This window comes from Bubalus kerabau, chromosome 22, assembly GCF_029407905.1.
Source record: "Bubalus kerabau isolate K-KA32 ecotype Philippines breed swamp buffalo chromosome 22, PCC_UOA_SB_1v2, whole genome shotgun sequence".
NCBI lineage: Eukaryota > Metazoa > Chordata > Mammalia > Artiodactyla > Bovidae > Bubalus > Bubalus kerabau.
This window is the reverse complement of record NC_073645.1, coordinates 23,645,080-23,672,019: the sequence shown is the minus strand read 5'-3', so window position 1 is coordinate 23,672,019 and position 26,940 is coordinate 23,645,080. Positions and strand designations below refer to the sequence as shown.

Genomic DNA, 26,940 nt, shown 5'->3' with positions numbered 1-26,940 from the left:
TAGTATTAAATGCCATCTAATTTAGAGTTTCTGATTTAGTAGGTCTGGAATGAGACCCAAGAATTTGCATTGCTAGCAAAAGTTCCCAGGTGATGCTAATACTGCTGGTCCAAAGACCATATTTAGAAAATCACTGCCCTAAAGAGTTTTGGGGCAGGAAAGAAAGGCAAGGCCCAAAGAGTATAATCAGTACATTGCATTGTATAAAAGGAAGAGTATAAAGCTCAAAGTATGTTTTAAATTCTGTATTTTAAATGACTAATATATCACTTTTAAAGCCTATAAAAGAGGCTTTGAAATCTGTGGAAGGACAGGAATGCTCTTAAAAAGGGAGCAGATTCTCTCTGTTTTAAGTTAAGGTATTTGATACCAAGTTCTCTAGGTCTATCTGTAACTCTCTTTTATGGATTCCCTTCAGAGAGGACTCAAAATTGGCAGCTGATGAGATGTTGGGTAAATTTTATTCTTATTTTCATGCTTTCCTATGTTTGTCAGATTTTTTGCCTGTGAGCAGGTATTATGGTTTTTTTTTAATCAGAAAAAAATGTTATTGTAAGTTGATAGAAGGGCTTAATTGTATAGTTTCAAAATCTCTTAACTTCAAGTATCTTAAACTGAGGTTCACATGTCCTTCAGGATGTGTGCTGGTAGGCCAGGAAGTATAGGAAACCATTAATTAACAAGAGCTATCTTTCTGAAGTGTCAGTTTTACTTCACGTTTTGGGGGAAAATTCTTTTTTTCATATTAGAATAAATACAGATGAAAAGTAGATTAAGATAGGGCAGGAAATCAAAAGAATTTCAGTTCATGGCTGACCTCTACCTCTTGGGAAACCATTTTATCTGTTCCTTGTTGGAGAAGTTTGAGGAATGCACTGCTTTAGCTGTTGGCTTCAGTTAATAAAGGCAGAGTGTTAAGCAGCTCTAGGTTTTAGGTCTAAGTCTTCCTTTGAGCTCATCTGATAACAGCATTTACAAAGGAGAGCCTTTGGTTATGAGAGGAGCCAGGTGAGTGTGTATAGGAGTCATTTGAGTAGTGATTAATGAGGTCGTTCTAATCAGTAGTATATCTTTAGATTTTACTTCTAAATTTCTATCACGTGGGATTTGTTGGATGATTTGGGATTAATATGGGACTCTAATAGTTTGTATTTGGCTCACATTTTTCCATTTCTCTGTTTTTAGTGGTGGGGTCATGATCTATATTGACCGAATAGAAGTGGTTAATATGTTGGCCCCTTGTGCAGGTATGGTACCCATCTATTCTGTTAGAGTTATAATCAGAGTGTCTGTAACTGAGAGAGTCCCTGAAGAATAAGAAGAGATTCCCTAAGGAAAGTTTTATGACTTCATTCATTTCTGATCTCTCTCTATATAAAATAATCATTGGAATATTTTCCATTCGTAGGGAATGGTGATAGTGATAGGTCACAAATACTGGACAGACTTGACTTTCTGCAACTGTATGGGATACTCTGAGCTGAGTGTATTTAGCAAGATAGTCATTGATTATTTCTACAATTCCTAGAAAGTGGCATTTCACCCAATCAGGATGAAAAATAATTTCCTTACACATTAAAAGTCTATAACTGATCAGTTCCTTGACCACATTGATTTGTGACCACCAAAAAATCTTTTTTAGCTGAGATTTGCTAATTTGCAATCTGAAAGTCCTCAGTGTGGGGAAAACATTTTCTTGGTAATAGATGAAAACCCCCAGAGATGGAGTACTGTTCAAATAAAAAACTGAATGAGAATTTCTGAAGTAAGATTGGCCTTCTTTTTAATGTTTGATTTTTTTTCCCAATTTTTTTTTATTTTGATAAAATACATATAACAGAATTTGCCATCTTTACCACTTTTAAATATTCAGTGGGCATTAAATACATTCACATTGTTATGCAGTCATCACCAACATCCATCTCTATAACTCGTTTTCATCTTGTAAAACTGAAACTTTCTACCCATTAAACAGTAACTTCCCATCCGCCCCCTCTCCTAGCCCCTGGCAACCACTGTTTCTGTCTTTCTGACATTTCTGTGTACTTTCTCTCTCTCTGAGTTTGACTACTCTTAGGTACCTCATAAATGGAATCATACAGTGTTTGTCTTTTTGTACTGGCTTATTTAACACTTAACATAATGTCCTCAGGGTTCATCTGTGTTGCAGCATGTCAGAATTTCCTTTCTTTTTAAGGCTGAATAATATTCCACTGTATCCATTCATCCGTTGATGGACACTTAGGTTACTTCCATGTTTTAGCTGTTATGAATAATGCTGCTATGACCATGGGTATACTTGGGTCTCTTTGAGACCTTACTTTGAATCAAAAGATCTGCTGTTTTCAGAAAACCTATATAAGTATTTCTCCAAAAACAGACGTGCAGATGCTCAATAGGCACGTGAAAAGATGCTCAACATCACTAATTACTACAGAACTGCAAATCAAAACTACAATGAGGTACCACCTCACACTGATCAGAATGGCCATCGTTTAAAAGTCTTATAAATAACAAATGCTGAAGAGGGTGTAGAGAAAAGGAAACCCTCCTATGCTGTTGGTAGGAATGTAAATCTGTGCAGCCACAATGGAAAACAATATGGAGATTTCTCAAAAGACCAGAAATAAAGCTGTCATATGATCCAGCAATCCTACTCTTGGGCATGTACGTAGACAAATTTTAATTTGAAAAGATACATGCCCCAGTGTTCATTGTAGCACCATTAACTATAGCCAAGACATGGAAACAACCTAAATGTCCATCGACAGATGAATGGATTAAAAAAGATGTGGTACATGCATATAATAGAATACTATGCAGCATAAAAAAGAATGATGTAATGCCAATTTTCAGCAGCATGGATGGATTAGAGATTATCATACTAAGTAAAGTCAGAAAGGCAAATAATGGTATGATACCAATTACATGTGAAATCTAAAATATGACACAAATTATGAAACAACAGATTTATGGTTGCCTCGCGGGAGGGTGGGTTGGGAGTTTGGAATTAGTGGACGCAAACTGTTACATAAAGGATGGATAAGCAGTATGACCCCACTGTACAGCACAGGGAACTATATTCACTCTCATGTGATAAATCATAATGAAAGAAAACATGAAAAAGAATGTGTATATATGTATAACTGAATCATTTTGCTATATAGTAGAAATTAATACATTATAAATCAACTATACTGTAATAAAATAAATTTTTTAAAAAATCTGTCATTTTATTATCCTTATTACTTATTACTAAGTAAGTAGTAATACTTTTCCTTACTAAGTATTATTTGTTAATAATTATCCTTATTACTAAAATTTGCACACATACAATATCAGGATACTGTGTTCAGCAAAAACAATTCAAAGCCATGAAGTTAGACCTTTGCCTTAAGGGTTTGTTTGGTTTTTTTCCCCACTTGAGAAGGCATGATACTGACCTAAAACAAACAACCAAAAAAATATATATATAGGAATGTAAGGTCTTGCTGAATTTCATGTCTGGTACAGGCACAAATAGCAAAAGAATTTCAAAACAGAGAGCAAGGTGTGTTACTATCAAGTGGATTTGGATTATATTTTTCAGCAACTAAGTATTTTCCTGTCTTTTATAATCTAGTTTCCCTGGTCACAAGGGTGTTCCTGGAGGCTCAGATGGTAAAGAATCTGCCTGCAGTGCAGGAGACTCGGGTTCAATTCCTGGGTTGGGAATATCCCCTGTAGAAGGGAATGGCACCCCACTCCAGTATTCTTGCTTGGAAAATTCCATGAACAGAGGAGTCTGGAGGGCTATAGTCCATGGGGTCGCAAAAAGTCAGACATGACTAAGCAACTTAACACTTTAACTTGACCTCACTTTCTCATTTCCCCTGGTCACAGATCAGTGGAATGGACTATGATTGAAAAAAAACAGAAGAAGGGGAGATATTGCTTGTTTTCTGGCGAGAGATAAAGACGAAACTGTTGCATCACTGACTCATTTGTAAATGACCAAGAGAATGAATTAGTCACTGAGTGTTATTTGATGACCTGTTTGTGATTTGCAGTCTAGTTCTAGTTTTCTCCATAGGAAGGCCAGTAGAGCACGTCTTGGATTTGAAGGGAGAAAGCAGCATGTTTTAATAAGGGCATAGGTTCTGGCATGGTATAATATATACCCTTAGGCACATTTCTGAAATTCTGTTTCTCAGTTTTATACTATGCAAAATTAGATTTTTTTGTGAGAATTGTGTGTTAAGGAAGTATATAAATTGCCAGACATAAAGCCTGGCCCAGAAATGTTAGCTTCCTTCCCTTCTAGCCTAGCATCTTTTTTTTTTCCCCCAACCTTTGAAAACTGCCTTTTTGAAAATGGCCTTTTGGAGCTACTTCCCTCTTTCATTTCCACTGTTCCTCAGTTAGTTCAGTTCTGTTTATCTAAACTTTTGCTTTTCAATCATTGGTTCTTTATACTTTCCCTGCTTCTGATTTCTATGCCTTACAGTTCATTTTTCACTCTGCTGCCAAAGTACAGTCTGATAGTGTCATGCCCTTGCTCAAAAACTTTGACAGTTCCTTATTACTTTCAAGATAATATATACTCTCCTTAGTATGGAACTCAAAGTTTGCTTACTAGAATTGCAAATGCAGTAATATGTGGAATATTAAGCATGTTAAGGAACACACCAAGGCTTAAGAGTTGTGTTCCATGTTTTGGCTGTTTCAGGCACTTCTTGTGTATATTTTATAACTAATTTTTTCCTTGGCTGAATTAGAGGATACACAGGTAAACATGAATTGTACCTTTCTTCCAGTGTTTGATATCGTGAAGAACTACACTGCAGATTATGACAAGACCTTAATCTTCAATAAAATCCACCATGAACTGAACCAGTTTTGCAGTGCCCATACACTTCAAGAAGTTTACATTGAATTGTTTGGTGAGTCTTATTTGTTTTAAATATATGAATAACCAATTAGAAATCTTGTTCAACTTGTTTGTGAAGGCTATAATAATATTAGTAATGTGTTATTTGTGCATTTCTTCTGAATTTATAATAGAGCAGTTGTGTTTAAAATATTCTTTATCTTAAGTTTAAAATTTCTTTGCTTAAAATTGCTTAAATTAAGCAAATTGTTACTTAAGATACTTTAAGAATGATAACCATTTTCTGAAATGTATAGTGTATAACTTGGTACAGATTGGAAAAAGATTCATTTCTTAACAATATTCTATTTATGCCATGATAATTTACTAAAAATTAGCTTTGCTTGTGCGCTCTCAGTCTCTTCAGTTGCGTCCGACTCTGTGGGGCCCCATGGACTGTAGCCCGGTGGGCTTCTCTGTCCATGGAATTCTCCAAGCAAGAATACTGGAGTGGGTTGCCATGCCCTCCTCCAGGGGATCTTCCCAACCCGGGGATCAAACTTGTGTTTCCTGCAGTGCAAGCAGATTCTTTACCATCTGAACCACCAGGGAAGCCTAAGAATACTGCTGTGGGTAGCCTGTCCCTTCTCCAGAGGATCTTCCTGACCCAGAAATCAAAACAGGGTCTCCTGCGTTGCAGGTGGATTCTTAACCAGCTGAGCTACCAGGGAAGCCAAGCTTTGTTGCTATTTTAATAGATAATTTGGGGAATTTAGAACCTGGGTCTTGCAGTTTCCCAAGACTCACCTCCACGTTTGATGAGGACTAGCAGGACTCCATATAATTATACTCACAGCTGAGATGTACTACAGCAAAAAGATACAGAGCAAAATCGCAAAAGGAAAAGGCACATGGTGAAGTCTGAAGAAAATCAGGCACAAGCTTGCAAGAGTCTTCTCCAGTCGAGTCACGCAGGATACACTTGATTACTCCAGCTTTGAAATGTGACAACACATGTTAGATGTTTGCTGGAGAAGCTCAACTTTTTTCTGAAAGTTGTTCATGTAGGTACCCTCTGCCTAGCATGTATCAATACCAATATTCCAGAAGGAAAGTAGATGCTCAGCATAAAATACATAGTTTGAATAAACAGTTTAGGCACAGTGAAGTCATTCTTCCCAGTCCTGGGGATTGTGGAAATGAAATGCTCTCTAAAACCACAACCCCAGGTGACAGTCAGAGACCAAATTGCAAATAGGCCTTTCTCGGATAGTAGTTTTCCGGCTTGCTATGTTAATTCTCTTATGTACAAGTTACATTTCATTTGTGATAGTGAAAGTTCTGGCCAGGGGTTAGGTTGCTGCTATTGGCTGCCTACTTCTCTCTTCTGGAATTATTAGTGAATTTCTTAGAGGCAGATATAGAAATGGTTTATCAGTGTAGAAATCTATCAGTTGATTCCTCTTTGATGATTATGAACTGTTGGAATGATGTTTGAGAAAATTTTGCCTTTTCTTATTTGTCACATTACTGGTTATTTAATAATGAGGAAAGTACTGATGGAGGTGGATAGAAAAATTTGTGAATTATCAATTCAGGTGAAGTGACATCTTTATTTTTGTATGCTCTAAGAACTTTCTCGTGAGGCTTTCCCCCTCCCTCCCTCTTTCTAAATTTAAAATAATCAGCTGAGTTCCATAGAAATGAAATTTAGTTATATGAGAATTTGGATAAAGATTGACTAAAGATAGAAATTTATTTTTTTAGAGAATTAAGACACATATTAAGTCACAATACTGAATTAAGACATTAGAAACCTAGATCCTCCACTTATTGGATAAACATCAATGGCTGCTTATCGTCTTTCCTCAATTTCTTTGTCCAATAATTCCTCACACTTTTTCTCATTTATATATATATATATTTATTTGTTTTCATATGTGTGTGACATGGTTCAAGCTCTATAAAAGAATAATACCATGGAAACTTTAGATCTAATAATGATTAGTTTTGTTTTAGTGCTAGCACAGTATTAAGACTGTTTTTTTGAGTGTCATGAGAGCTCTTGTTCTTGGCTTCAAAAACAGATCAAATAGACGAAAACCTCAAGCAAGCTCTGCAGAAAGATTTAAACGTCATGGCCCCAGGCCTCACCATACAGGTAAGCCCTTCTCCTAGGGAAATTCTTTGGGAATTTTGAGAGCTTTGAATTTAATTGTCCTTGAATAGGACTGTTTATTCAGCAGTTATTCAACTGAAGTGCTTTGGTAATTTATAGTCTGTCTGTCTCAGTTTAACTTTAGGTTATGGGTAGCATTTTTTTCTGAACTCTTGGAACAGATAAGCTGAAGTTCTTGCAGGAAATAAAATCTGTATACTGCTATGTGTGAGGCATTATTAAGATACAGTAAAGGTGTTAAGTCAGTGTAAGACTGATCCTTGGCATCAGTAAGATTATGAAAAAGAATTTCAAGTATAAAATTCGAACAATAATTCCAGACAAAGTAGATATCCCAAAGTATTCATTGACAGATGAATTGACTGGATGACTGTTGCTCTAAGAGTGAAAAGAACATTTCAAGAAAGTCTGCCTGGAAATGACTGGCTTGGAATTTTGATAGGTCTAGAAGAATTAATAGGATTTATATGAGGGAAAGGAATAAGGAAGGTATTTCAAGTGGATGGAATGACCTGAGTAAAAGCAAGGTAACAGATGAATTTAGTGGTGGTGTGATGGTGGCAGTGGCATTGGGAGATAGAATAGTGAGAAAAACTGCTTTTTGGGGTCAGTATTTTTTCAGAGTGGGTTGAAATCCATTATTAGGTTCTAAAATCAGTTTTAGTGGGTTATGACTAGCCTTTAAATAAAATGGAATTGAACAGGAAAAGAAACCCGGGCACATGGCTTGTAGTAAGTTTTAAGTATCATTCTGTGAAACTTGTTTGTTTGATGTAAGTGTGTGGGGTAGGTGTTATTGTGGGTGTCACTGTAAGATGCCTTTTCTACTGTAGTCATGCTCAATAACACTGGAAAGCAGTGTCTCTGGATCTGGATTATCGGAGAAGTGGTGAATATGGCTTCTCTAATACGCTTCCTCAGTTTCTAGATGATACTGCTTGTAAGAAGTGTGCATTCACTCTGAGTGATCAGGAGCAATCTCATAAACAAGTCCGAGGGTATTATTTCCCTTGTCCTCCCCCTTGCTGTGTCATTATCTCTGCTGGCTGCCTGAGGGGAAGCTGCCCAAGTTACAGGGTCTCTTGAAATGTCCAGAGCTAACTTTGTAAAACCCTTTTGGTGGTTCTGGAGTAGCTTTTCAATTTTAAAGATAATGTGAATGTCACAGATTCTTACATTCTGCTCAAGTTGTTACTAGGAGATCTAGCTCATTCTTCTTTACAACCCCTTATAGTTCCTTGCCTTATATTACATAACTATTTCCCTATTGTTTCCAATTTGCCTTTAATAAACAATAGTGTAGTGAATATTCCTGACACATCTCCTTGTATGTACAATTTATCTTTCAAAGTGGCTGTATAAATCTACATTCTTACCAGCAGTATTTGTAATACTTGTTTCTCCACAACGTCGTCAACATGTGAAGCAATCAGACATGCTGATTTTTGATGCATGGATACAAATGAAGTTATTGAATATCTCTCTTTGATTTGCATTTCATTAGTTGTTAATGAGGTTGACATCTTTTTATTTAATTTTTGTCCATTTGCACTTCTCTGTCAATTGCCTATTCATATTCTTTGCCCCAGTGTTGGACTAAAATGGAATCATACCCTAACCATTTTTTTCATCAACAATATGTAAGTGTCTTTTCAAGTCAGAAGTAAGATTTGCTACATCATCACTTTTAACCTTTTAATTTAATCCCTGTGGCTTCCAGTTTTTACTGTTATGTACATGTTGTGATGACTAAGCTGTGCTGGGTCTTCATTTCATTGCAAAGACTTTCTAAGTTGTGGTGAGCCAGGACTGCTCTTTGTCGCGGTGTGCGGGCTGCTCATTGCGGTGGCTTCTCTTGTTGTGGAGCACAGGCTCTAGGGCTTGCGGGCTCAATAGCTGTGGCCCCCAGGCCTAATTGCTCTGCAGCATGGGGAATCTCCCAGACCAGGGATCCAACCAGTGTTCCCTGCATTGACAGGCGGATTCTTTCCTACTGTGCCACCAGGGAAGTCCAGGATAAATTCTTCATTGTAGGATTGATGAGTCAAAGTGTATCCCCTGTATGGGGACTTTTTGGTACATATTGCCAAACTGCATTTCAGGAAAATTTTAGCATCTTGCACTCTCATCAGCAGTGTTCATGAGCTGTTGTTTTCTATACATTCGATTGTGTGATTGTACCCAAATAATTAACAGATATGTGTTTCTAAATCCTGTTGGAGAAAATGTGTATGGTATTTTATGTTAATTATTGAATATCCTTGGATGTATGTTTGCTCACTGTTTGGTTTTTATCTGTTTTTCTCATTGACTTAAACTATTTTTGATATGTTAATTATGGTAACTCTTAAATACTCAATTTCACTTTTCACTTTCATGCATTGGAGAAGGAGATGGCGACCCACTCCAGTGTTCTTGCCTGGAGAATCCCAGGGACGGGGGAGCCTGGTGGGCTGCTGTCTATGGGGTCATGCAGAGTCAGACACGACTGAAACGACTTAGCAGCAGCAGCATGCTTTTAAGAACCTTTCACCAACTTTAAAATACAAAAATCTAAATAAAATCAGAAATTACATTTTTTCTCTACTTTTATAGTTGTATTTTTAGGTTTAAAATTTTAATTCATCTGAAATTCATTTTTAGTTGTGAGGTTGGACTCAGTTTCTCCCCCAATTATTAACAACAGTAATTATTGAATAATTTATGCCCTTCTGTCTTCCTTGTTTGAAATGCCAATGGTATTGTATGCTAAATTTTGTTATATGGTAAAGTCATTTTTTGGACTTTGTTCTGTTCCATTGCTTTTTCTATTTCCTATTCTTTCATTAGTTACTGAGCCTTTCATCTTTTCCCATCCAATCTGCTGCTCTCCTGTTTTTTACTTCTAGTTACTAAATGGTTCCCTCTTAGCCTCAGGCCAGTCTAAATGTATGGGAGGCATCTTTGACAACCCTCTTGCCCTTAACATCCAGTCCCTGGATCCTGCTGATTCTACCGAATCCACCTAAAGCGTCTCTGCCACCTCCTTAAACCAAGTACTGTCTTTTGCCTGAATTTCTGCAATAATCTCCTATCTTGTTTTCTCACTTTTACTTGTCTACTGCATGGCAGGAAAAAGGATCTTTTAAACTTAGGTATATTTATTTGTTATTTTTATTAAAAGTTGTTGAATGAAAAAAATATCACTTTATATTCGTGTTTTTAAACGGATAGATCAAGATCTCCATTTTTTGGTTGCTTTAGTCTTGTTATAAAATAACTTCTTATTATTTTATAACTTATAACTTATAGTTGAAATGCATTTTTAAAACTTAAAGGCTATTTTTCAGTGTTCCTATCTTTAACATGTTACATTATGGTTATGATAATTCAACTTTTTAGTCACTTTAAAAATTCTGGTAAGATACATTGTCTTTAAGAATGGCCTTGGATATTTCTGCCAGTTAACTCTACATGATGAGTTTTCATTACTGATATTTTCAAGGCATACCAGGTACCTAAATTGGCTTGTACATTTTAAAATTAGGAATATAGTCTATGACTTTACTTATATTACCATTTTTGTTTCTTTTAGAATTTCTGACTTAGGTGAGAAACCCATATACCAAGTTAAATTAATATTCATGAAGTTAATGAACTTTAATGCTATTGATATCTGGTCCCATCACTTCATGGGAAATAGATGGGGAAACAGCGGAAACAGTGTCAGACTTTATTTTTGGGGGCTCCAAAATCACTGCAGATGGTGATTGCAGCCATGAAATTAAAAGACACTTACTCCTTGGAAGGAAAGTTATGACCAGCCTAGATAGCATATTCAAAAGCAGAGACATTACTTTGCTAACAAAGGTCTGTCTAGTCAAGGCTATGGTTTTTCCTGTGGTCATGTATGGATGTGAGAGTTGGACTGTGAAGAAGGCTGAGCGCCAAAGAATTGATGCTTTTGAACTGTGGTGTTGGAGAAGACTCTTGAGAGTCCCTTGGACTGCAAGGAGATCCAACCAGTCCATCCTAAAGGAGATCAGTCCTGGGTGTTCATTGGAAGGACTGATGCTAAAGCTGAAACTCCAATACTTTGACCACCTCATGCAAAGAGTTGACTCATTGGAAAAGACTCTGATGCTGGGAGGGATTGGGGGCAGGAGGAGAAGGGGACGACAGAGGATGAGATGGCTGGATGGCATCACCAACTCGATGGACATGAGTTTGAGTGAACTCTGGGAGTTGGTGATGGACAGGGAGGCCTGGTGTGCTACGATTCATGGGGTCTCAAAGAGTTGGATGCAACTGAGCTACTGAACTGAATGCTATTAAATATGTAGTCTATTTTTAAGCATTGAGGAATGCAAACAATTCTTGATGACTTTATTGTATATCCACAGATTTGCTGAATAAACTGTCTTTAGTAATTTTTTTGGTTAATTTCCTTAGATTTCTGTGTGTGTGTGTGTGTGTGTGTGTGTGTGTATGTGTGGTAAATACTTAACTTGAGATCTACCCTCTTAAAATTTTAAGTGTACAAAAAGAATTTTTAGTGTACATTTTATTGACTGTAGGTACAATGCTGTACAGTAGATCTCTGGAGCTATTTATTTTACTTGATGAAAACTTTATGAATTTCTCTAGAATTTTTTAAGGTATGTAATTATGCCAAAATAAAAATGTTGGCTTTCCTCCCAATCTAGTATTTTAATTTTCCACATAACACTAATAACTGTCTGAAATTTTATTTATATGCTTTTTGTTGTTATTTACTGTCTTTTTGTCCTTTTAAAAGTTTAAAGTCCACGAGCGCAGTCTTGCCTTGTTTATTGCTGTATCCACAGTGGTTGAAACAAACAGTACTTGGTTTAACTAGGCACCCAGTTAATACTTGTTGAGTGAACCTTCTCTGTAACATTCAGTGTTTTAATTTTTCCCTTCTCTATATTTGTACCCCATCTTTTCTTTTTAAAAAATTTTATTTTTTGACTTTGCTAGGTCTTCGTTGCTGTGCGGGCCTTTCTCTAGCTGTGATAAGCAGGGGCTTGTCTCTAGTTGCTGTGCACAGGCTTCTCATGGCCATGGCTTCTCTTGTTGTGGATTAAGAGATCTAGAGCATGCAGGCTTCAATGTTGCAGCATGTGGGCTCAGTATTGTGGCTCCAGGCTATAGAGCACAGGCTCAGTAGTTATGGCTCACAGGTTTAGTTGCTCTGTGACATGTGAAATCTTCCCAAGGGATCAAACCTGTGTCTCCTGCATTGTCAGGCAGATTCTTCACCACTGAGCCACTAGGGAAGCCCTGCATTTTTTCTTCTTCAACAACTACTGTGGCAAATTAAAGTGGTGAAAAAATTCTTGATTTTTTTTTTCCTATGCTATTTAAGGCAATGATTATATTATATGCTGGCTTTTGGTTTAAAGTATGTGCTTATGACCCAGGGTTTACTTTCAATAGACATACTCATTTCATCAGCCTTTTCCCCTTTTGTCACTCACTGTGTATGTTTGTGTATTTGACCATTGCTTGGGGTACATTTTATTTCTTAAATCTCTTTATGAAGCAAATTATTCATGGTCTCTATATCAGTAGGTGCTTATATTTCACATATTTGAAAATTATGAGATTTCCCAAGATTGACATGTGTGTAGTACATTCTTCAGCCTCACCCTGCAAGATAGAAGTCTTCAGAAGACAGTTCTATTTCATGCTACTTTTTAAGACTAGGAAAACACGTGGCCATTGCTTCCCTCTGAATCATACTGGAGGTCACCTGTCTTTCTGGTACTCACATAGGGAAATTGGGCACCTCTAACCAATTCTGGTTCTGAATTTTTGTTTGTCTTCTGGATATGTCCTTGAGTTCTTCATAACCTCACATGCTTCAACCTTCAGCATGAAAATTGAGGTGTTTTTTTTTACCATGGTCCCCAGCTTCTTATTCCATTTCACTCTAATTCTTATATTTAGTTATGATCATCCTCAGTTATACACAGATCTAGCTTTTTTATGGAGGGGAGGCTTTGTTGCTTAGAAGTTTTAAAAGCTTTCTTTCAAAAGCCCTAAATGAAGGCTTCATGCCTAAAAGCCTTGTTGTTTAAAAGTTCAACCAATTTTCAGAGGGCAATTAAAAGTTCCTTCAGATCAGCAAGGTGGTGTGTGTGTGTGTATATATATATGTATGTGTCCGCGCGCACGTGCAGTCAGGTGGAGGGTAGTACAGGACGTTTAGCTAGTAAAATCAAACACTTCTGAGAGGTCAAGTCCTTAATACAGAAAAATCAGCCTTCGGAACCTGGATTTCCCACGTAGATGTAACCATGTAAGTGCTTGTGTGTCCATGGCACAGAAAGCCAAACTCTGACAGTTGTTGTTTGCAGCAAAATAAAAATTTAGTTGCAGGATCCAGCAAGGAGAGTGGGCAGCTGATGCTCAGAGGACCCAAACTCCTCAGTAGCTTTAAGGGAAGTTCTTAAAGGCAACATTTGAGGTAAGGGTTGTAGGAGGCATGACTTTTTTCTGGTTAATAGTCCAGAAATATTAATCATCAGTCTTCTTGTGCCAACCAATCTGGGGTCTGTGTGCTCATGCTTAGCATGTAGTCACCATCCTCCACCTGGGTGAGGGCCTTAGTTCCTGCAGAATGAGTCAGAGATATGCATCAGGTTGTTATATATATTCCTTGACCCTGTTTTATAAATTATTGTTTCTTGACTGCTTGAGTTTGTTCTTTGGAACACAGGAAAGGCCCAGGAGACTAAAGCCTTTTTGTACAAAAAAGAAACAGAACACAGAGGAGCTTTTGTACCTGGCTTTTGCACCCCAAAACTATCCTGTTTCATAGATAATTATGCCAAGGTACACTATGATTAGGGAAACTGTGTAGTAAACAATGTTTGCAGAGGCATGCAGATTTTGTTCTAAGCAAGATTCTATGGAGAAAGAATGTAACCTGCTAATTGGTGTTTGTTAATTATTATTTGGTGTTTGTTTTTCCTCAGTTTATTTGTAATCAGTACTGAGTGATTGCAGGTTTAGGAAATGATAAATTCATTTACTGTCCACTATATTAAGTTGCATATACCCACCAGGGTTTGTTTTTGTTTTTGACTATTTCCTACTTTACAATTTAAATCTTGAAATTTTGCCTTTCTTCTGTTTCTTTGACTTTCAGGTTTGAAAGGAAACAAAAGTACTCCATTTAAGAGCTTTGTGAAAGGTCTTTTAAGGAAGACTCTTTTCCCTAAAAATTTATTTCCTCAATAGAGGAAATCCATTCAGTTCAGTCGCTCAGTCGTGTCCAACTCTTTGTGACCCCATGAATCGCAGCACACTAGGCCTCCCTGTCCATCACCAACTCCCAGAGTTCACTCAAACCCACATCCATCAAGTCGGTGATGGCATCCAGCCATCTCATCCTCTGTCGTCCCCTTCTTCTCCTGCCCCCAGTCCCTCCCAGCATCAGAGTCTTTTTCCAATGAGTCAACTCTTCGCATGAGGTGGCCAAAGTACTGGAGTTTCAGCTTTAGCATCATTCCTTCCAAAGAAATCCCAGGGCTGATCTGCTTCAGAATGGACTGGTTGGATCTCCTTGCAGTCCAAGGGACTCTCAAGAGTCTTCTCCAACACCACAGTTCAAAAGCATCAATTCTTCGGTGCTCAGTTTTCTTCACAGTCCAACTCTCACATCCATACATGACCACTGGAAAAACCATAGCCTTGACTAGACTGACCTTTGTTGGCAAAGTAATGTCTCTGCTTTTGAATATGCTGTCTAGGCTGGTCATAACTTTCCTTCCAAGGAGTAAGTGTCTTTTAATTTCATGGTTGCAATCACCATCTACAGTGATCTTGGATCCAAAAAAATAAAGTCTGACACTGTTTCCACTGTTTCCCCATCTATTTCCCATGAAGTGATGGGACCAGATGCCATGATCTTCGTTTTCTGAATGTTGAGCTTTAAGCCAACTTTTCACTCTCCTCTTTCACTTTCATCAAGAGGCTCTTTAGTTCCTCTTCACTTTCTGCCATAAGGGTGGTGTCATCTGCATATCTCAGGTTATTGATACTTCTTCCGGCAATCTTGATTCCAGCTTGTGCTTCTTCCAGTCCAGCGTTTCTCATGATGTACTCTGCATGTAAGTTAAATAAGCAGGATGACAATATACAGCCTTGACGTACTCCTTTTCCTATTTGGAACCAGTCTGTTGTTCCATGTCCAGTTTGTTGCTTCCTGACCTGCATATAGGTTTCTCAAGAGGCAGGTCGAAATCCATTAGCCAAACATTTTTTTAAGGAAACAAGCAGCTTATCTTTGACTTTGGTGTGGTGACAGGAGAAATAGATTTTCTACTGGATCCCTACATGTGTTTGTAGGCAGCTGTGTCATAGCTATTTAATATTAGTTTCATTTGAGGCACTCTTTTGCACAAGATTTAAATATTTATTTTTCAAATATACTTTGGCTTTTTCACTTTTATTTTTTAGGCTGTACGTGTTACAAAACCCAAAATCCCAGAAGCCATAAGAAGAAATTTTGAGTTAATGTGAGTAATATGCATGGGATCTCAATATTTTTATTTTGGCTTGTCTACATATTTATCTTGCCAGTCTAGAGGAAAATATTATGTTTGAGATAGTTATACTGGGGAGGGGTATATGTCTATCTTCTGTACTTTAATTCTAATAATACTATCTATTCTGGTGTCTAAATTCCCACTAGACTCTTATTAGTTTTCTCTTTATATATAGACATTTCAGGAGCAGCTTCAGTGGCTAAAGAGGCAGTTTGCTGTAGAACTGTTGTTGGAAGCCTAAGGAGCTATAATTTGGATGTGAATAATACCTTGAATTAAATATTAATAGAGGAGAGAAAGAGTCCTAGCTATTAAGGTTGAAGAGAGTGCCTATATTTTTTTACTGTGTTATAAATGGTAAGAGTAAATACATTGGTATCAAGTTTGCTTTTCCATTGTATGTGATTGTGTATCTAAAATTAGATCTGATCTTTATAATTTGCCTTTAGGGAAGCTTTACTTGCCTTGACTCCTGGTAGTCTTTTCTTTTATGTGTCCAGGGCTGACTGGGAATGAAGAAATTACTTGCTTGACATGAAATTAGTTTCTGAGTGCTTTAGAAGATTCCTTTTAAAGGACTACCTATTGTAGTCAAAATGTTTTTGTGTGTGTGCAGTCAAGTGTGGGGTGGTATACAGGATGTTTAACTAGTAATATCAGACACTTCTGAGAGAGACAGTCCTTAATACAGAAAAGTCAGCCTTCGGAATCTGGATTTCCCAAGTAGATATAACCATGTAAGGGCTTACAAGTCCACAGTCCAGAAAGCCAGATTCTGACAATGGGTATCATGACAGGTACTGAAAAGAAGAAACTGGAGTCTTTAGGAAACTAAAGTATTATTATTCTGTCTGTCTGACTTTTAAGTCTTTAGGAAACTTGGAAGATAGGTTAAGAGACAAAATATAAAATGCTATAAAACTAATTTTGCAAAAGGCAAGAATACAAAAGATGTATAAATACAGGGCATCCAAAAAGTAATAATAATACTTTATAGAGTGATATACTTCTGAGTCTGTATTGTTCCCAAGTCTACACCTTCTATTATGCATAATTTTGTTTCCCCTTTTTTATTGTAGAAAAAGAACTCTTTTAAAACTATAAAGCACAGAGTGCTAGACTGAGTAGATCAGAGGTCTGATCCATTTATAGAAGAAAAAATTTCTTGAAGGCTCAGGATGTCTTAGACTTTAAATATAATAGCTTCTGGTGATGCAAAGATGAATACTATGTGTTCTCTGCCCTCAAATAACTCATAGTATTCAGAATGTTATTTTATATCTTTTATCAGTGTTAGCAGGAGGAAAGGAGAGAGGTTGGCGAGGGTGATGTTTGGGGAAACTATTGGAGTGCCTGGATTCTGGATCTTTCCTAAGTTTAAAGACTGTTGGAATTCCACAATTAAAGGCTACCGTGGAATAATGCAGTCTAACCTCCCACCTAATAGGTATCTTTTTTTTAATACCCTTCCTTCCATGTGGTCCCCTAGTAGCCATTTGTCCATGCTTAGTGACGGGCCACCTATTTCCATTATTAGGAAGCTCAAATTCTTAGAATGTTCTTTCGTACATTGAGCCCCAGTTCACCACCTAATTAAGAACTGCCATCTAGTTCTATCTTCTGTACAACAAATAAGGCCACTACATGAGTGTCTGCTGGAAGAGAGCCTGAAATCCAGCCCCCTTCTGCTTGCCAAACCATGCACCTGAGGGGCTGCATCTTCCCAGAGGTTAGTGCCTTTTGCTAGTTGGTCCAGTTTAGCTGGAGGCCTAATAGCAAAGGAAGCATTTATATACTCCAGACACTTCCAGATCACAGGCCTTTTCTTGATACAGTTTGTGGAAAAGGTCAGTCTACGGGCTTCCCAGGTGGTTCAGTGGTAGAGAGTCTGCCTGCCATTGCAGGAGACGCAGGAAGCATGGATTCAATCCCTGAGTTGGGAAGATCCCCTGGAGTAGGAAATGGCAACCCACTCTAGTAATCTTGCCAGGATCATTTCATGGACAGAGGAGTCTGGCAGGCTACAGTCCATGAGGTCAGAAAGAGTTTGACATGACTGAGCAACTGAAGATGTCAGACTGAAATATATTAAATTTGATTCCTGTTTCTGGGTGACTTTGGACAAATCATTTAACCTTTCAACCTCAGGTTTATTATCAGTAAAATAGGATAACACCTCTCTTGCCTACCTTAGTGAGTCAGAAAATTCTTATTGAAAATGATGCTCTGAACCACTGTAGTATCAGAATTACTATCTATGACTATTCAGTTCAGTCGCTCGGTCATGTCCGATTCTTTGCGACCCCATGAATCGCAGCACGCCAGGCCTCCCTGTCCATCACCAACTCCCAGAATTCACTCAGACTCACGTCCATCGAGTCACTGATGCCATCCAGCCATCTCATCCTCTGTCGTCCCCTTCTCCTCCTGCCCCCATCCCTCCCAGCATCAGAGTCTTTTCCAGTGAGTCAGTTCTTCACATGAGGTGGCCAAAGTACTGCAGTTTCAGCTTTAGCATCATTCCTTCCAAAGAAATCCCAGGGCTGATCTCCTTCAGAATGGACTGGTTGCATCTCCTTGCAGTCCAAGGGACTCTCAGGAGTCTTCTCCAACACCACAGTTCAAAAGCATCAATTCTTCGGCACTCAACCTTCTTCACAGTCCAACTCTCACATCCATACATGACCACAGGAAAAATCATAGCCTTGACTAGATGGACCTTTGTTGGCAAAGTAATGTCTCTGATTTTCAATATGCTATCTAAGTTGGACATAACTTTCCTTCCAAGGAGTAAGTGTCTTTTAATTTCATGGCTGCAGTCACCATCTGCAGTGATTCTGGAACCCAAAAAAATAAAGTCTGACACTGTTTCTACTGTTTCCCCATCTATTTCCCATGAAGTGATGGGACCAGATGCCTTGATCTTCGTTTTCTGAATGTTGAGCTTTAAGCCAACTTTTTCACTCTCCACTTTCACTTTTCATCAAGAGGCTTTCTATGACTATAGATCATTTCTAATTTTTTGTAATTTTTTTTCCCACAGGGAGGCTGAGAAGACAAAACTTCTTATAGCTGCACAGAAACAAAAGGTTGTGGAGAAAGAAGCTGAGACAGAGAGGAAAAAGGCTGTTATAGGTACTTGGATTTCTTTCTGAAATGGAAGTCTCTAAGTACACGTGCTGTGAGTTTGTCCTGTTCTTTGTCAGCCTCATGTTGGATATTGATGGGACTTAGATAAGATTGCATCATACATGATGGAGAATCCTGGAAATTCCTTTGTATGTTCAGACGTCCTAAAGCCTTTAAACGTAGATGAGGCCAGTACTTGATGAAGTGCTTTGGCTCTCCACTGTGTTGTTGACCCCCTCCGTTGTCTTTCTAGGACAGGGACAGTGGATAGGGTTTGGGAATAGTTCTAGTGTCTGGTGGAATAGAGGTTTTGTGTACACAGATTCAGAATAAGGGAGGGTTTTTTGCCAAAGCTCAGGATTATAGTATGCATCCTTACTGTTGACATGCAACCTGGTTTTATCTGCATGGATAGATGTTGCCATCTCTGAAAGTACAGCAGGGTTGCTTATAGCTAATTTTAAGTCACAGGGGCTTCCCTAAAACCCCAGCAGGCTGTTAGTCACCTGCTGCCTTAGGTTCTCACTTGTTTGTTCCTTGGTTTGCTGAAACTTTATTTTATATTAAAATAGTTCAAATATATAGGAACATACAGAGAACAATATAATGAAGGCTTAACATTTTGCCATATTTCTTTCAGATTGCATTTTCTTTTAGGAAAATGTTATATGAAGCCTCCCTTTGTACCCCTCCCTGGTCTTACTTCTTGACCTGTCTTCTCAGAGTAGCTTCTGTTCTGAAGTTGACATAAATCTTTTCTGTCCGTATTACTTTAAGTATGTAACAATTCACAGAATTGTTTGACTACAGAAGTAGTATCAAACTCCACCTTTTATTTACAACTTCCTTTTTTTTTTTTTTTTTTAACTAACACTGAGATTTATTCATATTGATACATATAGATCTAGTTTCTTTTTTAACTGCTGTGTATACATTTCATTCTGTGAGTGATCCTCATTTGATGGATTACTAATGAAGAGCTAGTTTCTGGTTTTTCCTTATTACAGACTGTTCTGCAGTAATACCCTTGCCGAGGTCCAGCCCCGGCTGATCCAGGGAGTTCGAAGCAGGGACGGCGTCGGCGAGGATCAGGATACAATAGCTTCAATTAGATATTAATTAGAGATGTAAAGAGTAATAGAATGAGGATAGCTCAGTAGGAAAATTCAGTGGAGAAAAGAGGCTGAGTAGCTTGGTTTACGCGGAAGACCAGTAAAACTTCAAGACAAGACGTTTGCACCACTTACGTAGGCCGCAGGCGTCCTTCCGTTCTCCCAAAGGAGAGACACTGAGGCCTCCCCAGTCGGATCTTAGAAGCCCAGGCAAAATTAGTAAGCTTGGTGGGTTCTGTGCTCCAGATGGAGACTTAGCCAGAGTTTGAGAGCGAGAGCGACATGGGGAGACCAGTATTTCGAGAAACTGATCCCAGTTCTTTATTTTCCATGCTCTACTTTTATACACTGAGATGTTATGCAAAAGTCACGTGGGGTCAGCAGTCCTGACTTTTATCAAAGTCAGGTGCTTCATGCAAATGTATACAGAGGTCTTAGGGGTGTTACATCATCTTCTGGCCAGGGGGGCCTGCTGACAATTTATGACCCTCTCCTTGTGACAGCAGTCAGTCAACCAGGACACTTATTTCTCCAGGGGTGATTATTCTTAAAAAAGACTCCACCTTCCGAAGGTACCAGATAAGGTTACATTCCTATAGGGTGAGGGTGTAGTGGGTTTTAATTAAGGAAAGAATTTACTTAGCCTAAGGTCTAATGTGATTAATATCAAAGGTTAATACTTATTTCTTCTATATATTCATTAATGTGTGTAAGGGCAGGGGATGTGGAGACTTAGCAACAAACATTGGCTGAACAAACGAAAAACCCTTCACCAATACAATTTCTAATCAGCCCACTATACTTATACTAATGGTTTTCTAACTTTTCTAAGGAACCTGTTTTTAGAAGGTTTAAAGCATCTCATGCCTCTCACGGTTGGGAGGCTGTGAGCAATCACATGTGGCTGGACAAGCCTGTCAGGCAGGCTAGAGAACCTTCAGAGGAGTTTGTAGGTTAGAACACTCTTGTCACGCCCAGGAGTTTTTATTAACTGGAGCTCTAAGTTAACTCCTTCTCCGAAAGAGGTGGTGGGGGACAGCCCCCTGTAAAGTCAGAGGTGTAGGTGAGAGCACAAAGTAGTAAAGTAGGCAGGCTCTGGTTATGGGGGTAGATGCTCGAGGATTTCCAAGGGGACTCCTGAGGCTCGATCCCGCCTTTGCGTATGTCGAGCCTCCTTCCTCATGACCTTTGCCACGGGCGGAGTGCCTCACGCTGGCCCCCAACAACCCTTATTCATATCTCTCTGTGCTTACATGCAAGAGTTTTTCTAGAGAAGTGCTACTTAACATGTGGTGTGGGTCAGTGCCCTATTATATTTTATTAAATATTAAAATACAAAAAAATTCTTTCCCACAGCTGGTTTGAGAATCACTGCTCTAGAATACATATCTCAAAGTAGAATTGCTGAGTCATAGGGTACACACATCTTGAAGTTACAAAAACACTGCCAAGTTGCTCTTCAAAGTGACTCCTCCATTTTGCCCTTTCTTCAGCAGTGTTTGAGTTTCCATTTCTTTGCTGCCTTATTCAGTTGTAATTTCCACACATCCTCCTCTACCCATGGAGTTACCAGATTTTTAAAAATTTATGCCATTTTGATGATGGACATGAAACCACACAGTTTTGATGAGTTTCCCCGGTTACTGGTGAAGTTGAGTATTGTTTATGGAACATTCAAGTTTCCCTTTTTTTGATGTGTAATTGCCTGTTAAAGTCTTTGGCTGTTATTTGATTACTTTTTAAAACTGATTTGTAAAAATTCTTTATATCTTCTAGATACTAATCCCTTCCCAGGTTTATACATTGCAGATATCTTCTCTCAATTTATGGCATGTCTTTGAACTTTATGATGTCTTTGACATACGTATATATTTCATTTTCATGTAATCAGATTCATCGATCGTTTCCTTTCCAGTTGGTGCTTTTCCTATCTTGTTTAAGAATTCTTTCCCAACCCCAAAATAATAATTTTATTCTAAAAGATATAAAGTTTTTCTTCTCGTATATAGATCTTGAGCTCATCTGCAATTTATTTTAATGTTTAGTGTGATATATAAATTCAGTTTGAGTTCAGTTCAGTCGCTTAGTGAGTCTGCCCCTTTGCAACCCAATGAACTGCAGCAAAAGAGGCTTCCTTGTCCATCACCAGCTCCCAGCGATTGGTCAAACTCATGTCCATCGAGTCTGTGATGCTCTCCAACCATCTCATCCTCTGTCGTCCCCTTCTCCTCCTGCCTTCGCTCTTTCCCAGCATCAGGGTCTTTTTTCAGGAGTCAGTTCTTTGCATCAGGTGGCCGAAGTATTGGAGCTTCAGCATCAGTCCTTCCAATAAATATTCAGGACTGATTTCCTTTAGAATTGACTGGTTTGATCTCCTTGGAGTCCAAGGAACTGTCAAGCGTCTTCTCCAACACCACAGTTCAAAAGCGTCAATTCTACACCACTCAGCTTTCTTTATGGTCCAACTCTCACATCCATATACAACTACTGGAAAAACCATAGCTTTGATTAGACAGACCTTTGTTGGCAAAGTAATGTCTCTGCTTTTTAATATGCTGTCTAGGTAATAACTTTTCTTCCAAGGAGCAAGTGTCTTTTGATTTCATGGCTGCAGTCATCATCTCCAGTGATTTTGGAGTCCAAAAAAATAAAGTCTGTCACTGTTTCCATTGTTTCCCCATCTATTTGCCATGAAGAGATGGAACCGGGTGCCATGATCTTTGTTTTTTGAATGTTGAGTTTTAAGCCAACTTTTTCACTCTCCTCTTTGACTTTCATCAAGAGGCTCTTCAGTTCCTCTTCGATTTCTGCCATAAGGGTGGTGTCATCTGCATGTCTGAGGTTATTGATATTTCTCCTGGCATTATTGATTCCAGCTTGTGCTTCATCCAAGCCCAGCATTTCGCATGATGTACTCTGCATGTAAGTTAAATAAGCAGGGTGACAGTATACAGCCTTGATGTACTCCTTTCCCAATTTGGAACCAGTCCTTTGTTCCATGTCAGGTTCTAACTGTTGCTTCTTGACCTGCATACAGATTTCTCTAGGAGGCAGGTCAGGTGTTCTGGTAGTTCTGTCTCTTTTTTCCCACAGTTCGTTGTGATCCACATAGTCAAAGGCTCTAACGTAGTCAATAAAGCAGAAGTAGATGTTTCTCTGGAACTCTTTTGCTTTTTTGATGATCCAGTGGATGTTGGCAATTTGATCTCTGGTTCCTCTGCCTTTTCTAAATCTAGCTTGAACATCTGAAAGTTCTCGGTTCACGTACTGTTGGAGCCTCACTTGGAGAATTTTGAGCATTACTTTGCTAGCATATGAGATGAGTGCAATTACGCAGTAGTTTGAGCATTCTTTGGCCATTGCCTTTCTTTGGGATTGGATTGAAAACTGACCTTTTCCAGTCCTGTGGCCACTGCTGAGTTTTCCAAATTTGTTGGCATATTGAGTGTGACACTAACAGCATCATCTTTTAGGATTTGAAATAGTTCAACTGAAATTCCATCACCTCCACTAGCTTTGTTTGTAGCGATGCTTCCCCAAGGCCCACTTGACTTCGGACTCCAGGACGTGTGGCCCTACGTGAGTGATCACACCAATGTGATTATCTGGGTCATGAAGATCTTTTTTGTATAGTTCTTCTGTATATCTTTTGTATAGTCTTTTCTTAATATCTTCTGCTTCTGTTAGGTCCATACCATTTCTGTCCTTTATTGTGCCCATCTTTACATAATGTGTTCCCTTGGTATCTCTAGTTTTCTTGACGAGATCTCTAGTCTTTCCCATCCTATTGTTTTCCTCTATTTCTTTGCATTGATCTCTGAGGAAGGCTTTCTTATCTCTCCCTGCTATTCTTTGGAACTCTGCATTCAAACAGGTATATCTTTCATTTTCTCCTTTGCCTTTAACTTCTGTTCTTTTCTCAGCTATTTGTAAGGCCTCCTCAGACAACCATTTGTCCTTTTTGCATTTCTTTTTCTTGGGGATGGTCTTTATCACTGCCGCCTGTACAATGTCACAAACCTCTGTCCGTAGTTCTTTAGGCACTATCAAATCTAATCCATTTAACTTTTTCCAAAGGCAAACTATCTTAGACTATTGAGTAGTTCCTTATTCCCTGTATTTATTTATAATGCCACATCTGTCATATAATAAGATCCTATATATAATTTGTTTTGTTGCTTGGGTTTCTGTTTTCTTTCCATTTCTTTATCTTTTGTTTTCCAGTAATACCTTGCTTTAATTACTATAGCTTTTGTTTTAAGTCTTGCTATCTGGTAGAGCAAGTTTGTTTCTTCTTCACTATTCCTCTTAACTGTTCCTATTTCTAAAATTGTATTGGACTATTCTAAGCCCTAATTCCTCCATATAAATTTTAGAACCAGCTCAAGTTCTATAAAATACTGTTGAGTTTTTATTGTAATCACATTACTTGTATATGGTATATCAGTTTGAAGAGAATTATATTTATAATATTGAATTTTATAAATCTATTGCATTTTTCCATTTATGAGAATGAAAAATGAAAGAATGACCTTTCAAAAAAAGGTATCATAATCTTCTTCTCATAGTTCCTACACACTCTTTGTTAGAGACTTATTTTTATATATTCCTCAAATATTTTGCTAGTACAGATAGGCTCTTTTTTCAAGACACATTTTTGAACTGCTTTTTACTTTTGTAGGTATGCTGTTGATTTTTTCATTTAGCAGTCTTCCTGAAAATGCTGTTGTTTATAATATTCTCTTGGATTTCTCAAGGAATCATATTGTCTTGCGATCAGGACAGTTCTGGTTTTTCGCTGTACTCTACAGTTTTTAGTTCTTCTCCTCACTGCTTTAGGCTATGACTTCCAGTACAGTGCTGAAAAGAAAGATGGTAAACAGGCATTCTTGTCTTGTTCTAACTTTAAAAACACAGTCCCAGTGATGTTTGCTATACTAAACTTTTATCGGGTTGATGAAGTTTCTTTCTGTTTCTGCTTGCCCAGGGTTTTTATCATGAATGACTGCTAAAACTTTTACAGTTTTTTTCTAAATCTGTTAAGATGACCATATGGTTTTTCTTTTAAAGCAGTTAATATGATTATATTAATAGATTTTCTCTTAAAAGTTATTTTGTATTCATGGGATAAATTCATTTGCTCATAAAGTAGGCAGTTAATTTACCTTAATACATTTTATATGACTTGCTTTAATTTTTTTTTTTTACTTTTATTTTCATAAATGGTCAGCTGCTTTTTTTTTTTTCTTATTTCTTACTCTTAGGTTTTTGGGGGTTGTTGTTTGTTTTTGTTTGTTTGTTGTATCCTGGTTACACTAGCCTCAAAATGAGTTAGAGGGCATTTCTTTTTTCCATGTTCTGAGCATTTTGTATAAAATATATATTATCTCCTCTTTGTAGATTTGCTGGAATTCAGTTATAAAAACCATCGTGGTAAAGTGGAGTTTGTGCTTTTTTGTATGCTCATTTGATTTTTATGGCAACATTTAATCTACAGATTTAATTTCTGTATTGTGTAAGGTGTTTGTTTCTTTTTTAAGTCAGTTTTGGTAGTTACGTTTTTATCTGCTGCTTCAAATTTGAGGGCATAAATTTGTTTGTAAAGCTCTCATGATTTTTTAAAAATAAACCCTCTACTAAATCTGTGTGCCCCTTGTCATTCCTGATATTGTTTATTTGTGCCTTCTGTTTTGCTGGATCAGAGATTGGTTTTTTTCATCTTTTCAGAGAACTAGATGTTGATTTGGTTGATAATTTTGTTACTTTCTTTTAAATTATTCTTTTACACTTATTTTTTAAATTTTCTACCTAGAATTTACTTATTGGTTCTTTTCTAGTTTCTTGAGTGACTTAATTCTTTAGTTTTTAATCTTTTCTAATGGAAAAGTGTAAAATGAGACATTTTCTTCCAAGTTCTGCTTTTAGGTGCATCTCACCAGTTTTCAATGTAATTTAATTTATTCGTGTTTGGTTTTTGTTTTGTTTTTAATTTCCATTATTTCTGCTTTATTCATGAATTATTAATAGTATATTTTCAATTTCTAATTGAGTGGATTCTCAGGGAGCTACTTTTTTATTGTAGATTTCTGCATTGTAATCAGAAAATATGACCTGTTATATGGATTCTTAAGTATCTGTTGAAGTTTGTTTTGTGGACTATCAAGTACATGGTCCTTTTTTGGTAAATGTTCTGTGTGTGCTCGAAGAGATTGAATGTCTGTTTGCTATTTGTTGGATTCAGGTTTCTCTTTATATTCATTATGTCAGGATTATGAATTGTATTGTTCGCATCTTGTGTGCTCTTCTAGTTTTTGTCTTCTTGAGCTATCAGTTACTGAGATGGTGTGTTAAAATCTCCCACTATGACCATGAATTTGTTGACTTGTAACTTTTTCTTCATGTAATCTAGGACTATATCTTTAAAAGTGTTCAGTTCCAGAATTGCATTATTACGTCTCTGGAGAATTGGCGCTGTTATGTAATAACCCTCTTTTATAGCCAGACATGCTTGTTGGCTTAAGGTCTATTTTGTCTGATGATAATATAGCTATGACAGATTTTTCTTGGTTAGTTATTTTCTTGATGTATATTTTCACATCCTTTTACTTTCAACTTTTCTATGTCATTATGTTTTAGGTGTGTCTCTTGTAAACAGCATATAGCTGGATTTTGTTATCTTATCCAATGTGAGAATCTGTCTTTTAACTGGTGAGTTTAGTCTTTTTATATTTATTGTGGTTACTGCTATATTTGGACTTGTTTTATCATTTAATTTTGTGCCATTTACCATGCTTCTTTTCCCCCGTTTTTTGACTGATATTGAATTGATTATCTTTTCTTTATTCTTTTCCTCCTTTGACTTGATTGGAAGTTTTATGTTCTATTTCTTGAATGTATAACTAGGCATTGCCTGTAAAATGCTACAAGCATACCTGACTTGAGACACTCTAGATTTAATCATTCTTTTCATACTCTTCTTGAATAATACCTTAGGATGCTTTAGCTCTATCACTGTCCTCCAGTTTTACATATTGTTGTTGCCTGATATTTTACTTTATGTTGTTTTCATTCCCCCATTAATTATTATCATCGATTCTTACAGTAAAATATTTT

General features: G+C 37.5%; 1 protein-coding gene across 1 annotated transcript in view; it reads left to right on the top strand.

The window, feature by feature from the left end:
• Window positions 1–26,940, top strand: part of ERLIN1 (ER lipid raft associated 1) — a 44,148-nt gene that overhangs the window by 10,509 nt on the left and 6,699 nt on the right. The window contains exons 5-9 of the mRNA XM_055560598.1: window positions 1,186–1,247; window positions 4,797–4,922; window positions 6,937–7,010; window positions 15,498–15,556; window positions 18,630–18,721. Of these exons, the coding sequence (XP_055416573.1) occupies window positions 1,186–1,247; window positions 4,797–4,922; window positions 6,937–7,010; window positions 15,498–15,556; window positions 18,630–18,721 (413 nt within the window). The remainder of the gene's footprint in view (window positions 1–1,185; window positions 1,248–4,796; window positions 4,923–6,936; window positions 7,011–15,497; window positions 15,557–18,629; window positions 18,722–26,940) is intronic.